The following is a 15,957-nucleotide window of genomic DNA, read 5'->3' on the forward strand; positions in this document are numbered from 1 at the left end:
CTATGCAGTTTGGGCCTTTGGTGTGGGGAACAAGGACCCGATGGAGGTATGCTGGGGATGGCTCTGCTTGAGGACTCGATGCTACGGTAAGGGTGCTTGGGATTACTGTGTGCGAGGCCAATCGCCAAGATTGTGTATCCAGGCATCCTCCAAACGTACTGAATCAATGTTTGGGCACAGTACATCCTCATGCGCAGGAAAGCATACCACCAAGTGTCCAATACACTCGCCTTCGTTGGCTCGGGCCTCCGATGTGAATCCCAATCTCCTAGTCTAATACCTCCATCATCGTCGCTTGTTTCTCTGGATCCTCGACTAGCATGGTTTTAGCACGACACACGTCTTCGACAATGTCGACGACCTTGCGGAAACTCGACGCTGCGCCTCGAGTCTGAGTGAACCGGGTGAGGCACAGATTTGCTCGGTGCCCATGCTCCAGAACGACAAAGAGTTCGATGACAAAAGATACAGGCTTAATTTTGAGATCTGTAGCACAGATATATTAGCAAGATATAATTACCAAAACAAAAAGTGCCACGACAAAGCGAGCACATGATTACGTTGCAAAACAAATGTCACTCCAATGACCTCTGACTCGCTGAGAACGTGCAAAGGAGGAGAATACGTACGATTCACTTTATCTACACGAGCGTTGATGACATTAGTCTTGCGGTCGAAAGCCACGTCGCGAACGCCAAAACGCTGCCAGTCTCGAAGTAAGCGAACGAGGTCCTGGCGAACTTTCCCACGACCGACGTGGAAGCAGAGAGTCTTGGTGGCGGGCTTGATGTGCAGGAAGCGTGACAACCAGTTCATCTGCACTTCAGGTGGGCCGTTCCGATTGACTGATTCGCTCGACTCTGGGCCACGGTCGTAATTCGAGAGAATGGACGAGGAACTGAAGTTGACTATGAGAAGGTTAGCAAGGATCTATCTATTGAATCAAAGGCACACTCACGACCTAGCTCCATAGGGGTCTTAGGTTTCTCTTCTTTCTTCTTGCCAAAGAAGCCAAGGAAGCCCTTTCGTGCTGAACTGTCGCTCTTAGCAGCAGCTGAACCGTTGTTGCGCATAGGAAACTCGCTGATGTTGCTAACGTCAGATTGCTTCGACACATGCTTAGCAGCTTCGTGGTGAGAAGTCAGCGTGGGCGAAGGGTGGTACTTGATACGATCATCGAGCCCCTGCCATGCTTCAGGAATCTGTAACAAAACGGTCGATTTCTTCGTCCTCACATGAGGCTCGTGCATGTATTGTGGTTCAGTTTCCCCCGTGTTGCGACGAAACCACGAAGATTTCTTCTTCTTGATCATAGGCTGTTTCTCTGGCGGTGGTGGAGGTGCGATATTCACACGTGCAGCCAGGAAATCTTTGTGCACATTTCGATAAGATCGAATGGAATTCTGCGCGCTTGGGCCTGGCCATGGGACGGAGGGAGGTACATCATTCGTGTACTTTGAAGAAACGCTGGCGCCGCTCCGCTTACGGATGTTGAGCGGAGCGACGCGAGTAGGTGACTGATTAACGAGGCGAATTGTATCTTGTGCTGTGACTGCGCGACGAGCTTGGGGTCTAACAGGGTCAGTGAAAGCTCGATAGTGTGGGCTATAGGTTGATTCAAACCCAGCTTCACCATCGACCTTCACCTCCTCTGGTATAGCATGCAATGGTGCTGGGTGCTCAGGCGACCTAGCAGGAGCAGACACCACGCGTTTGTTGTCAGCGGGTGGTATAATCAAGCGATCAAGGTGTTCAAGCACTTCCGTGAAATGCTCGGTATTGCCTTCGTCTTCAGTTAGCCTTCGAGCGATATCTGCTCGAGTCTCAACAAGCTTCCTGTGCAAGAAGGTATTTGGCGTCTCCTTGGGAATTGGAGGGAGTGGCCGAGACGCAAGCATGGCTTTGGTGTTTGGGGTGGCGATTGTGCTGCCACCGGAATCTCGGTTCGAGAACGAGGTAGGAGGTGTGTCATACTGAGAGAAAGGAACGTCTTGGTAAGCGCTATTCCATGTGGTTCGTATGCTAGAGCTCATGGAGGAACGATTGAATGCTTCCTCCATTACTTTCTCAAGTTCAGTGCTGACCTTCCGTGCCTCGCTCTGAATGTATTTGCTGGGACTCTCAGGCTTCCGCACTCGAAGGCGAGGTACGGCTGCGGTTGCAGAAGCTCTCGTTTTCGTCCGTGTAGTGGGCGATGGCTGGAGAGCACCTGATCGAGGGGACGACCTGTTTGATCCAACCGATTCACGACGGCGATCGACCGACGTATACCGGTCTGGTGTGTAAGCGAGAACACCAGTGTCTGCTGTGCTCGCTGTGGCTGTTGATCCATGACGACGATGCAGGTGTGAGAAACTCACGCCTCGTCTACCAATCCCACCAGATCTAGCAATGACTGGAGGACTACTCGGCCAGTGTGAGCTTGCGAGCGAGGATCTAGACACAGATCGGACGTTTACGGATCGTTGAGATGGTGTAGTCTGCTTGGAGGAGCCGCGAGAAACAGCAGAACCTCGCTTAGAATTCCGCAGAGCTTGGATGCGCAGGGAGCTGCCGGTGCGGTGACCTAACGCGGTAGCCGGACGCAGATTGCGACTATCGATGCTTGCCTTGCGGCGAACAGTGACATTCTGCGTAGCCTCTTCTGGGACAATAGGTTGTTTAGATGCGTGGAAGGGGTCATAGCTGACTTCTGACGCAAGAGACTCGAAGAAGCTGTGTTTTGAGTACATGTGCTCATTGTTCAGAATCGAATAACCGGACTGGGAGCGCTTGTGTTTTTGCTTCGGCATCTGCTCAACATCCTCAGTTGTCGGAGTATGTCGCACATTGTGGTGATGATCGCTGGCAGAGTGTGTGATGGGGTGGTGAACACTGGGCTGGTAGTTCTCAAGTTGGTCTTGCTGGTACTTCTCTAGCGCAGAGTAAAAGTACTTCTCTTGGTTCGCTCTGTCATGATTATTAGTTGGTGCTAATGCAGTTTGTATTACACAAGCACTTACTCTCCGCTCATGAGACGTTGAACAATGACTTCCTCCTTCTCGCTGTGCCACAGAGTGCGAAGGTAACGCAAAATCTCGCGGTTAATTGTTGTTCGCTCCAGGCTCTCCCAACTTGTAATCGATGGCAACGGTCCGGTCCAGTGGTTGGCCGATGTGTTCTCGCCAACAAAATTCAGCTCCTTGCTGTACTTGTGTAAGAAAGGGTGGTTCCAGATGTCCTCGAGACCAACACGTCGCTTAGGATCTGGTATGAGTATGCGCTTTATGAGGTCGGCAGCTTCGCGCGAGAGAGTATCGGGTAGAACATACTCGCCTCTCTCAATTGCTCTGAACAGGTACTTGAGATCTCTGTCGTCACCAGAGTAGTTGAACGGTGGTGTACCTGTGAGCAGGACGTAGAGGATAACGCCGCAGCTCCATACGTCGGCTTTAGCGCCGTCGTACGCCGTGGTTTTAATGACCTCGGGTGCTGCATAGTGAGGACTGCCGCACGGTGTGGTGAGTTTTTTGCCGGCTGGCTGCAACGCCGCCATGCCAAAATCGACCAGCTTGACTGTGATTGTGTCCCTGTCTAGCAGGATATTCTCCGGCTTGAGGTCGCGATGGTGGATACTGATTCGGTGGCAGTAGATCAGGGCCGCGATGATCTGACGGAAAATGTGGACGACGTGGATCTCGATAAGGCCGCCTTGTTCGTGGATGTAACTGAACAGCTCGCCACCTTCGACGTACTCCATGATGAGGTAGCTGTGACAAGTTAGATGGGGTAGCAAATTCGCTGCATAAAGTACTTACAGTTCGTCCCGGTTCTCCCAGATGTCATAAAGACGGACGATGTTCGGATGATCTAGCAGCTTCATGATACAGATTTCGCGCTCCAGGCCGAAGGGAATGGCCTTGCCGTCAGGGTAAAGGGTGGGGTCCTGCTCTGCGCTTTGGATCAGGTTGGCTAGACTCAAGGCTCGCACCTTTTCTGCAGTCGTCTTTGAGATGATTTTGGCAGCGCCGAACTGTCCTGTTATGCTGTGTCTGACCAGTCGCACACGCGAGCATCCGCCTCGACCTATAGTCCGGCCCAGCTGCCATGGCCCAATGTGCGTTTTGCGGCGACGATTGGTATTTGACGCGTTGGTGCTGGCATTGGAGATGGTTGAGTCGCGCTTGGGATTATGTGGACGCGGTTCATGAGCCACAACGGCAGAGAGACGCTTGTTCTCGGGTGTGGTTGACTGTTGCTCGTGGTGTACAGCGAGTGTGCCATTAGGCACCATCGACTCGTTGTGGGGTAACACTTTGGGTGGAGGAGCCATACGCTCGTGACTGTCCTTCTTACCCTGTCGCTGAGGTTGAGGATTCTCGTTCGCACGGTGAGTGCCGTCGCCAAGGGCGCGCCGGCGTGTTGGAGGACGGCCGTGGTAATTGTGGTCCATGGCGCGTTGGTGTTTGCACCGGTCAAGGCGGGGTCACCTCGACGGCTATTAGATTGTTGGCTAAAGTGATGGACCAAAAATGTACAGTGAGAAAGGATGTGTAGTGAGGCCGAGCACTAGATAGCGAGTAGTGCTGCCGTAGGTACCAGTTGTCGCCGTATTCGTGATGCCAGGATGTGTTTAGGCCATGGCCGGGCCGCCGTGTTGTGTTGTTGTTTGGTATTTGCTGTTGACACTGAAGGCGCTGGGCAATCGGTGGACTGTGGGGTGCTTGACGAAGCCGATAAAGGAGGGGCGGCTAGCTGTGCAAGTGCAATTGGAAACTATTCAACTGCCAAAAAGCTAACAAAGTCTGAATGCATGCGGTAGAGAGGACTGTGGACGCGATAGTGTGCAAGCCTGGGGGGAGGAAGGGATACGCAGCGCACGGACGCTTCGGAAAGAGCGAGGCTGCTGTGCAAACGGGACGGAAAGAGCTCTCGAACACCGTCAGGAACAGCCGCAGGAACTGAGGCCTCGTGAGCAGAGGAGTCGCATGTTTGCTAAACCCTTCTCAGATCGACGTTGGAGGCTCTTGTGCTGAGGAATGTGCCAAGATGGAAATAATGGAGAAGCGATGTTTCTGTTTGTGTACCAAAGGAGCGAAAGGGAATGGGTTGGCTAGAGGACTAGAGATATGCACGAAGAGCCGAAATTGTAGAAACAAACCATCAACATTCTGGGTGGACTGTTGTGGACTCCTTCCTTGCGTAGTTGTCGTACCTTGCAATGACGGAATCCGCTTAGCCAGCGTTATTCTGTGAAGTCGTGAATTACCTTGAAGGCTGGCAGACCAACAGAAGCCGTATACCTAGGTACCTCAAGTGGACAAGCATGTGCATACAGCGCGAACAAATGCAGGCAGTCGAGCGCGTCAACAAGAGGCAGACAGAGCGCACGAAGAGGTGTACGCCGTTCTTCAACATGCCGTTGACAAGTAAGCAAATTTGGGATAGATGCACCTTGCTGCAGTCGCAGCGTCTCGACCGTTACGAGCTGGGGCAGGAGCTCGGGGTGACGATGAGTTGAGGTGAAGTGTGCGTGAGGAACGCGCTGATCACGAGGCGAAAAGCCATGGAACATGCCGTCTAGCGCGCCAGGTACATGGGTCGCTCACAGACTGCAACCAGCCATCCGTACAAGAACCTTAATGTATCGTCCTCCCCTTCTGGAATGCACTGCATGTACTTGGACATCACTTGCTGGCTAGCGACATGTTCCGCGACGCACGCATAGCCACAAACGGCACAGTGCAAGGTAGATTGTTTGAAAGCACGACAGTCGTATCATGGTATTCGGTATTGTAGCACCTTTTGTCCCTCCGCAGCCAGACATCTGCCCTAATGCCACACAGGTGCATAACCTCCTGCTCGTCAAAACATTATAACCAAAATACCCCTGCTCTCGACCCATCCCCGATGCTGCGGACGTGCCGCCTCCGCCGCTGCCAGTGCGAGTAAAACAACATATGACCGCAAAAGCAACCCCTTCCACATACCTGATACAACCCCCCACAGAACCGGCTAGAGGTATTCGCGGGCGGAAGAGAAAAAAAAAGAAAAGTGGAAAAAAAAAAGAAGAAAAAAAGACCTTGGTCGGATGCTATACCCCCACAAACTCCACAAATATGATATATCCAGCGTCCCGGGGGTAGTCCAATGCGCGATAAACAGAAGACGTGACAAATCGTAACCTAATACTTCCACAGCGAAAGTAGCGGTTTCATAACAACCTGCGCCGTAACCCATAGTGACAAAGACCAAAAGGGGTTTTAATACAAGAGAAGTAAACGAGGCCAAAGCCTCGGGAAGAAGGTATAGCGACGATACTAGCGCATCGCTTTCGACTCGACAGCTTCCGACTTGGGAGAGTGGCTCTCCCTCTTCGTGTCGTCGCTGTTCGCAGCAGCCTTGCCGCAGCCTTTGACAAGAATATGACGCTGTGAGATTGGTTAGCAACGGTTGATCTGCTCGAAGCCCAAGCTCAACATACCTTCAGCGCGTCTTTTCTCGAGAAACTCTTGTCGCAGTGGTTGCAGGGGAACGGCTTGACTGCCAAGTGGATCCTTTTGTGTCGCTTCAAGTCGTGGTTGCGGTTGAAGCTTTGTGGGCATTGATCGCACTTGAATGGCCTGTCATTTGAAGCTGGTTGCTGATGGGGGTTGTGCCCCATGAAGTGAGGCATTTGAGCTGCGTGTCCACTGTTGAAGCCAGGCATCATTCCAGGGTGCACACCGACCAAAGCAAGCCCGCCGTTCGGGTTCTGGACGTTGGAGAAAACCGGTGCCGGTCCTGATGCGTAGGCTGATGGTGGCGGTCGCTGGTAGTAAGAAGGCGATTGCACAGGGTTATTGGATGGCACCGAAGGCATCTGCCCTTGCGATACCGCTGGCGACATCCTAGGCATGGAGCCTCCAGCACTGATCGGGCTTTGGCTATGCTGCTGGGTCGGTGATGGCCCAGTGGAATAGGGGAAGTTGGAGTGTTGAGGCGTTCCCGATGGCTGGTAGTTGTAAGTTGGCGTTGGTGGGTGTGGTTGCCTGAAGGAGTCCTGGGGTAGTGCTGGCGACTGCTGAGGTGCCGATGAGGATGCAGGTGTTTGCGCGTTCATCATGTGGTGAGGCTGATGGTGGTGTGCAGGCATCGGTGGCATATGTGATGCGCTGGATGATGGCGTGAATGGTGGCAGCTGATTGTTCATCTCATAGGGTGGCGGGTTCAGCCCTTTGGGGAGTGAGTCTTGGTGCCCGAGCTGACGGTGGTAGTGCAGGGGAGCAAACATACCTCGGCCTTGACCGTATTGGTTGTGCTGGGAGTGTGCGGGTGAGTAGCCGTAGGAAGGCTGCTGTGTGGGTGGGGAGTAGATGTGGTTGTAATTTTGGGAGTAGGCCATTGTTGTCGAGGCCGCGCCGCTCGTCGACACTCCCGACGAAGGGCTTATCACGTCGCCGTGAATGGTGCTCGGGGGAGTGAGAAGATTGCCTACACTAGCGATGGTTGTCGACGCTTGTGACGACTGCGGGACGGTACCGTGGTTAGTGAAGGGATATTTGTGCATTGGCGGAGGTGGAAGTTCGAAGCTACCCAACTGAGCAGCATGAGGCCTCCGCTGCGCAAAGCTGGGAGGCGCACCCATTGGGTCAGACCCAGGATGCATAGAAGCCGGGTGAGCCACGGCAGCAGCCACGTTGGCGGTTGTGTTCCGGTAAGGTCCTGATGACCTACCAGCTTCGGATGGGGAAGGAGTTGGAAGAGCGTGCAGCTGTGACGCTGCAAAAGGCGGACTTGAGAAATGAGCACCAGACCAATATAGCCCACGTGTAGGCTGAGGATGATCCACGGAGGGCGGCTGGCTACTCGTAGCTTCGAGGCGTACTGGGCAAAGTAGTGGCTCTCGTCGAGGGGGACAAGGTAGTGATGTTATGCAGGCAACGGAGGGGAAGCGCTGTGGTAAAAGGATCTCGTGAGCACGAACACGCAACGGGTGGATGGAGAGAGGCTGCAATGGTGCTCCTGGCTAGTGTCTTGCTGCTCGGACGGCGACTGGCAGGTCCGAAGGCCTGACGATGGTTTCGTTGGTGGACGGCCCTCGAGATGGTACCTGCGCTGGTTCAGGCGGGCAGTGATACGGACAGATGCAGGCCTCACCGAAAGACTGCTAGGAAGTCTCAGTCAGTGCCTGGTATCAGTGGCGGTTGACGTCGCAGGCCGAGGCAGAAGGGCGCACAGAAGAGCAAAAGCAGATGCTGGTGGAACTGTGGTGACGTCCAAGAGGGAGCGTTGGGTAGGGCCCGGATTCCTGGTTGCGCAGACGTAGTGCTACTGGGGCGGTAGCACAGGCTGTGTGAGAGATGGGATTCGGTCAAGATGGTGGTGGTCCTGCTATGACCGTGCTGGTGTCGTGGTCCGACTGGCGTTGGATTGGCTGGTGGTGAAGCTTCTAGTGCTCGAACCAAGGCACTGGGACGGCGTCGCCTTCCTTGTTCGGAGATGGGCACAGGTGAGGTCGTTCTTGTGAGCGTTCACGGCAGCGGCGTTGCAGGATCTGGTGTTGCACGTTGAGGATCGGGAGCCACTGATGCTTGGGTGGGGGGAGGCAAGCCTAGTGAGCTGTTGTTGGCGGTGTTGGCGGTGTTGGTGGTGTTGGTGGTGGAGTTTGAGGCGTGCGGAGCGGCGATCCCTCCTTGTTAAGCTCAGTACCTGGGCGCCCTAGCAGTGCAATGGCGGAGAAGGCTGGAACCTGGGCTCGAGGCTTTGTTGCCGCGAGCGAGTGGAGAGCACAGGTCACGTATATGTATGGCGGGCTAAAGGCGTCAGGGTGGGCGGGCTCGCGTGGCTTACTGGCGCTCTGGGGGGGGGGGGGGGTTGAGGGCTTCCAGGACGTCAAGGGCCCAACCGGGCGATAGGGTTAGTCCGAGCGTGGTGAGGATCTGGATCGGGATGGGAGATGAAATGGCACAGGTGCAGGCCTCAGGTGAGCGGGCGGGAGCGCTATTCGCAGGCGCACTTTTGCAGATTGGGGCATCGTAGACGAGGCACGGCAGAAGCAAATGCAGCGAATGAAAAGCATGCAACATTGCTCAGTCAGGCGCGGTTCAGTGAACCAGACAAGCATAGGCCGCCGACATCCATGCGGCGCCGGGGGTGAATGCACGCACCAGGCTACCAGGCCACCAGGCTCCCAGGGCTACGCAGACCCTGGCCGCTGGCTGTCTGTCGGACGCTGTTGGCGTGCGGGACGGCTTGGACCAGCACAGTGGAGGTGCCGCTTGCGCCGGGCCGGAGGTGTGAGTTGCACAGTTGAATGGACATTGGTGCTGGAAAGGGTATACAGTGACTGGACGTGGCCGAGTGCTCTTGGTGGGCCATGGAGGGGTGCCTCCTGTCAGAGGGCACCCCTCCAGAGCCAGCCTGACGAGCACTCTTCCGACCCAGACTTGCGGCATGACAAGACACAGACAAGAGAAGATGCTTTTTGGCCCATGGCCCAGGATCAGGTACCAAGGGTGGGGAGCGCGCAGGACGACGTCTAGCATGTGTCGGGTCTGGCGCCAACGAGGGCAAAATCGACCAGGGCCGCACAGACCAGGGAGTTTGGTCTGGCCGTGACATGGACAAAGACAAAGCCGCCTACCGCAGCGACAGCCTTTCCTCGTTTGTTCAAGCTCACCGTTTCCAGAAGCCAATCCCCGTTGCGAGCTGTGCTGATCGCTCTGTGCAGGTAAGCTGGCCGCGCAGCGAAGCGCTTTGAATGATATGGACGACGGGGACGACCAGCAGGACCAGCATGACCAGCATGACCAGCATGACCAGCATGACCAGCATGACCAGCATGATCAACGTTGACTGCAACTCGTTCCTCGCCAGCACAGCAACACTGTCAACTACGGCGTCTATTCCTCCACGGGCGCGTGATTGCCCAGCAATCCTGGCGGCCAGTGCGTCGGCGACCAGTGCAGCAACGCAGCAACCGACTGTGCCTCGATCCTGCTCCCAGCCCAGCCTGGCTGACAACAGGCGCTGAAGTGCTGAGATGGCGCTAACCCAGTGAGAAGAAGAGTGCGAGCTGCACATGATGGACTGTTTGACTGCTTGGCTGACTATCTGCGACTGCCATGGCCATGGCAACGGACCTGCCTGCGCTGCGCTGCGCTTGAAGCTGGTGCTACGACGGCGGAGACAGAGAGCAGCAGTCCCTGTTCGCCTGTTCGCCTGTTCGCCTGTTCGCTTGTTCGCCCGCTCGCCTGTTCGTTTGTTGGCTGGTTAGCTTTCGGCTTGTTGGAGCTTATCGATCGTCAGCTTGGGACACTGGTCAGCTTTTGGCTAGCTTTTGGCTAGCTTTTGGCTGGTTGGCATCCCGTTCCCTTCCCTGTAGGCTGCCAGCATTGCCATCCCTTCCCAATGCGCAAAAGGGCCTCCCAATATCGGCAACGTCATACCCTGCCGGAATATGCTTTTTGGCCCCGAAACATGCACGGATTCGCTTTCGCTGCCGCTCGGTGCCGCCTATAATTGGCGAGACTGTTGTATTGATTACGGCACGTGTGCTTCTGAAGGGGCAAGGCGCCATCAGCAGAGCCCCTGCTCTCCCTCATTTCTCATTTCCTTGCGCATGTCCCGGCGCAGCGCGTCGCACGGCTTGCCTTGGGAGTGTGGATCTCCACGTGGAGGTGCAGGAGGCGCAGGAGTGCAGGCGTGCAGGAGGTGTGCAGTGGATTGATTCTCGGTTCATTATCTTGCGCGCGTCTGATGTGATGGCCTTGTGCCGTCTGCTGCTGCTGACAGTTTCATCCCCCATGCTCCTTGCTCCTTGCTCCTTGCTCCTCGCTCCCTCCTCGTCCACGCTCAGGAGTACGAGGCGCCGGTTGAGGCTCGCTAACAGCCGCTGCAAACAACGCAACGGAGCTGCAGGCGCTGTTTGTGCATGGACTGACGTCCGGTGCATGCTGTGTCGTTCAGTCGTCTCTACCGACGGCCTGGTTGCGCGCTCTCGCGGCAGACAGACGACATAACATGGAACTGGGGACCAGTCCGGCCGTCGATCGAGCGCTCGATTCGTCTGCAGTCTGCACCCGCCCCAGGCCGTGCGCGAGGCTGCTGCCACAGACCGCACATTTGGGCCAGCCATGGCCGGCGCCAACCTGCCTTGGCCCACCTGGGCGCGGCAAGAATGTGCAGAGATCTGTAGCCACAGCCCTGCACCCTCCGTTTGCACGTTGACCAGAGGCTTTTGGGCTTGCCATCCCTGTCGACGTCTGTAGTCAGTGCAGTGTAGGACAGCGACCTGATCTTTGTACCCATCTGGATTGCTGTCGAGCAACGAGCAGCGCACCGGAAACAGAGACACGGGACAGCCCTTCAACTCGCGCAGCGTCCTCTGTCACGCAAGACAACCAATGCGGGTGTCGTGTAATCCTGGGCCTATGCGCCCAATAGAGGCCAACGCCAAGCGACAAGTCCCACCTCCCACCGCAGGATGTTGACATTCTCTTCGACTGTCGACTGTCGGCTGTCGACTGTCGCGCTCATGCAGCCTACCGGGCCTTCTCGTGCGCGCTTGTTCTTCAGGGACAGCAGCTCGTCGACAGAGCCACGGCAAAGTCTGTGCCTGTGACCCATGGCGCGCATCATACGTAGCGCCGCCATCGACCTACCAAGGCAGCCTATTAGCATGCACACCCTTGGCCTCCCTGGCATCCCTCCGCGGGGGCTATCAAAAGTCCAAAATCCAAAAATCTTCTTCCTGACCTTTCTGCCGGTTTTTCGCGCGCCAGCTTGATTAAATCCCAACCGCTTTGGGCGGTGGCGCCAGTCGCGCGTTGTCCTCGCCTTATCCGTACGTACCCCGCCAGTAATCGTCATGGGCATGGCGTAGACCGATCAGCCCTGCGCATCCACCGTCTGCATTCCAGCAATCACCACGCGCCGTTTGTCCAAGGCCGACGAGCATAAAAGTGCCAATCGAACATATTCGCGATCCACTCAATACCAAGCACATCATCTTTTCGCCGACCCTTCGCTGAGTCATCGCCGACTGCCAGCTACCAATGATCACGTGTTATCCCGTCTGACACACCGCCGCCATTCTCCCTCCGTTTCTCCGTTTTCACGGACACCATCTACGGCGCCCTCCGCCCAGCGCTGCGCTGCGCTAGGATCTCGCCCGTTGGTCTACCAGATCTTCGCCATCATAAGCGTTCGGAGCGCCCGTGTCCCCACAGCCGGCTCTGTGACACGCGGGCTGCACATCTTAAATTTTGACACGCTCACGACTCTAGCGTCTGGCAAGCTCTAGCCCAGCCCTCATCCATCCTGGTCCGGAAGCCTCGAGACCTCGAGCCGACGACGCCCAACCACGTTGCTGGGATTATGTGCTGCACAGCAGGCGAAGGGCCATTCCCAAGGTCAATTCGCTCTCGTCAGCGGGCTGCGGCGGCCACGTTCTGAGCCTCTTTCCACCTGTCCACTCTGCTGCTCCTCCCGGACTGCTGACATGTCATACATGACCACCAACTGCCTGCGCAACACCATGTACCTACCCCACAGCCTCATATCCAACTTCTCCACGCGCACCGCTCGCCATGCACCGGTAGTCGCTGAGAAGGCTGCGCAAGCAAGCACCCTGATGCAGGCCAGCTGTGAGCATGGCACACGTCCCCTGCACCACCACTAAGCTGCTGCCCACTGCCATTCCTTGTCTTCAGACGCGACTTTAGTTTCGGCAGCTCCTTCTCCTGCGTGATGCAGCCGACAGCAAATGTTCTTATCCTGGCAACTTTGGCCAATCGTAAACTCGCTGAACCCACCCTCGCCAAACCCTGCCACCGCTAAGAAAAACACAACTTGCGTCAAGCACGTTTGGTCTGCCTCCCTTAGCCGTTCGTCGCTTACGACCGCTCGCGTTTCTAGTCGTCCATGCTTCAGATTATGGTGGGAGCATGCGCAACCCCCAAGTCAGATCAGGTCTCAGCTGTTCCTTAGCTGCGAAGAGCACTTCTACAGATTGACTTTCCGGGCTTCATCATGCGCGTCTAGTAGCGCAGCCTGTTCCGATTTCGGAGTTGTTGCCGCGGCAGATCAATATTACTAAAAACGTGGGTGGATAACTTCATCTTGGAAACGCGTCCCGTCATCGTCATAAAACAGAGTTTCCATGTGCAGTTGTACCTGCGTCACAGCCTGATCGTCCAGCACCGATCTCTGTGGCGGGCGCCAGCGGCACTCCACATTGTAAGTTCGCTGATCGTTGTTAGGTGTGTCGTTCATTACCTGAACGAGTGAACGCCAGTTATCGTGCCCGCTAGGCTCGACGCCATTACAGCCACCCCGTCTGGATCGTGCAGACCCAGGATCGCGATGCACGCAGGGAGTTCCTAGTCTGTGACGCATCGCAAGACTCAACCCCTGCCTTCCACTTCAGCTGCAGTGCGACAGAAAAGAAACTCCATCATCAGGCTCTAGAAGATTTGACCTACCCTTAGCCAATTAGAGCTCTTCACTACGTGCGCCCTCTAGTCTCATCAATGCACTCAGGAGAACCTTCGGATTATTAGCTTACTACCGACACTCCATGTCTGAGCTGGGGCATAACTTGCTATGCGATGGTAGTACACGCTATCTTACCGCCCATCTCGACCGGGCTGACAACTCTGGATTCATCAGAATGGTTTGATTGCATGCCCTGACAGCAAAACTCTCCAATAGGGCAACACCAAGCTTGTCTTCTAGTGCATCATCTACCACACCGGTTGGTGTACGCCCTGTAAGGCTGGACAACCAGCCAACTCTGGGCGCTGCGCCCAACCCAATTGCTACAAAGCAATTGATGATGCGGAAAACAAGGCACCATAACGTTGTAATGCTCCTGATCTGACAGTTGTGGAAGCTGCTCAACTATGTATGGCAGATCCGCCAATGTCCATCAAGGTACGTCATGTCATGAAAGGCTTTTTGCCCCATACCCGCCATCTTTGCATGACCCCCCCTCCGCGGCGTTCTGATAGGTTTGCTTGTTTTACCTTTTCGCTCAATACTCCGTTCGCCTGCGCGAATTGCATCAAACTTCATCTGAATATCGAGCCCGTATTCGTGGTCCAACTCCAAGTCCCAGACCGGCAGTGACATCGGCAACGCCGAAGACTTGACTTCAACAACATCCTAGAGCAGACTACGGCCATGGATCAGCATACAGTTGCTTTGTGCGGCAAGTTTTCGTCTACAGAACCCGACACGCTGTAACCGACCCGGCAGCTTGTATGGTCTACGATCCAGATACTGTCAGCAGGCGACGTTCAAAGCTCGACGTGCGCACAGCTCTGGACTACCTGGCACGAACTTGAGGCTTTATGCGCTACATGGCCTCGAGCGTGTTACTTTTCCAGCTATGGAACCGATCAGTCATAACCTGCTCCAGAACCCCGCTGGCAGTGATGCTATCCTTCCAACGGTCTCGGCAGCAAAGCTTGCGACCACATCTGGACCAGATGCCATTGTCAATCTCTAGCTGGCCACCAGAGGTTGTTGAGGTAGAAGGCACAGATTCTGCTACTGTTAAGCTCGCATTTGAACAGTCATCTGATGCTGTGTTGGTTCATCGGTTTTTAGTTCAGTGATGGCGGAGCTAACACCCACGAACGTTAATGAGGCTACTAGGCGTGTTCCTGAGTATTTCTGGCCCCTGATTCAGATATGAGCTGAAGGCCGGTTCACAACCTTACGCAATCACCTTGTGCTGTCTCGCGGCATGTCAGCCCGTGGTGTCCTCCGTTATGGCAAAATCTTCAATTTGAAACCTGCCTAATTGTGGAAGTCGAACTGATGTCCCGCACATCACTAGTAACCCAACCAAGGCTACACAGCTGACGTCCAGATCATGGCTTGCAGAACTGTCATACCAGCTTCGTTGTTCAGGCCAACGAGACCACCGATCTTGTCGACCTCCAGGCTTTCCATGCAAATGGAGCAGAGAGCCCCTTCTCACATGGTGCCTACGAAGCAGCTTGTCCTCATCTACACATCAAGCACTGCATTAGACAACAGAGCTTCCTGTCTCGGCCAACACCGTGTCCTGTGCCACCATTCCGAGACAACGACAGCCATCCAGTATCAGTGCGCAGCGTCCAAGCGTTCCATGCCATCCAAGCAAGACCGCCCTCCAGCAACGACTGCAGAGCCTCATGCCGTTAGAAGATCGAGCTACTGACGCAACGCCAGACACGTCGAAGCGTCTCGTAGCACGAGCGCCAGCTACCGATTCGAGTCACACAACCAAAGTCGCAGATGCACAGATTGAGGTGCCACCGCGCACACAGATCTGACACCCACCGAGCCGACGCAAGTAATTTGGAAGACGCTGCAAGCGCTGCACCAGCTCGGGTTGTTGTTGTTGTTGTTTTTTCCTCCCGTGCAACCCCGACCCGGCATTCTTGGTCTGGCTTCCCAATAATGCATGTCCTCGTTTCGGCCTACAAGGCCGAGCTTCCCCCAGCGCAAACTGGAGATGGCTGCATGTCGTGGTATGGAACTAGAGCGCTCTTTGGGCGAGAGGCAGTCCTACCCATCTCGTCGGAATTGCACCGCACGTAGATATCAGCTAGGTGGGGAGTGCCGTGCCCACCGACACCGGGCCATGCATGCTCAGCAGAAGAGAAGTCGGTGGAATGTGGTGTTGAGCGTGTAGTTGTCTCCTCTCCCTTTTACCCCTTTGTGCAGGGTCCCAAGACGTGAGGAGTGGAGTCTTCTCCCTTGGCCTGTTGTCGATTCTGACGCAGATTTGTGATGAAAACAACGTCTTTTTACCTTGCTGATGGCTGGTTGCTGTCCTGTTTTCATTTCTCTACGAGTTGCACAAAATACTGATCGATTCCTCTGGCTTTAGGTTTGGTGAAGTTAGGTTGCATGGACAATGCAAGGCTATCGTGATGGAAAAGGAGATGTTCCTTCATGTCCCACGAAGTGCTGGCGACTGTTGACTATAGCAAGACTTGA

The 15,957-nt window shown here is 55.2% G+C and overlaps 2 protein-coding genes across 2 annotated transcripts, besides 7 other annotated features; both read right to left on the bottom strand.

Annotated features, from left to right (window-relative positions):
• Window positions 1-268: 268 nt before the first annotated feature.
• On the bottom strand, window positions 269-4,432 carry EKO05_0006622 (Non-specific serine/threonine protein kinase; the record flags this gene model as incomplete). Its single annotated transcript, XM_038940273.1, has 5 exons — window positions 269-486; window positions 630-908; window positions 959-2,949; window positions 3,003-3,749; window positions 3,798-4,432. 5 exons carry the CDS (start codon window positions 4,430-4,432, stop codon window positions 269-271), a joined length of 3,870 nt encoding a protein of 1,289 aa, XP_038798117.1.
• A 1,052-nt stretch (window positions 4,433-5,484) lies between these two features.
• Window positions 5,485-5,518: a tandem repeat.
• Window positions 5,519-6,299: 781 nt separating this feature from the next.
• Window positions 6,300-7,606, bottom strand: EKO05_0006623 (uncharacterized protein; the record flags this gene model as incomplete). The annotated part of the gene is made up of 3 exons (XM_059636839.1): window positions 6,300-6,410; window positions 6,464-7,194; window positions 7,255-7,606. 3 exons carry the CDS (start codon window positions 7,604-7,606, stop codon window positions 6,300-6,302), a joined length of 1,194 nt encoding a protein of 397 aa, XP_059492822.1.
• A 978-nt stretch (window positions 7,607-8,584) lies between these two features.
• Window positions 8,585-8,622: a tandem repeat.
• A 1,119-nt stretch (window positions 8,623-9,741) lies between these two features.
• Window positions 9,742-9,806: a tandem repeat.
• Window positions 9,807-10,165: 359 nt separating this feature from the next.
• Window positions 10,166-10,221: a tandem repeat.
• A 546-nt stretch (window positions 10,222-10,767) lies between these two features.
• Window positions 10,768-10,801: a tandem repeat.
• Window positions 10,802-11,461: 660 nt separating this feature from the next.
• Window positions 11,462-11,492: a tandem repeat.
• Window positions 11,493-15,345: 3,853 nt separating this feature from the next.
• Window positions 15,346-15,366: a tandem repeat.
• The last annotated feature ends 591 nt before the right edge of the window (window positions 15,367-15,957 follow it).

This window comes from Ascochyta rabiei, chromosome 10 (assembly GCF_004011695.2).
Source record: "Ascochyta rabiei chromosome 10, complete sequence".
NCBI classification, from domain to species: Eukaryota; Fungi; Ascomycota; class Dothideomycetes; order Pleosporales; family Didymellaceae; genus Ascochyta; species Ascochyta rabiei.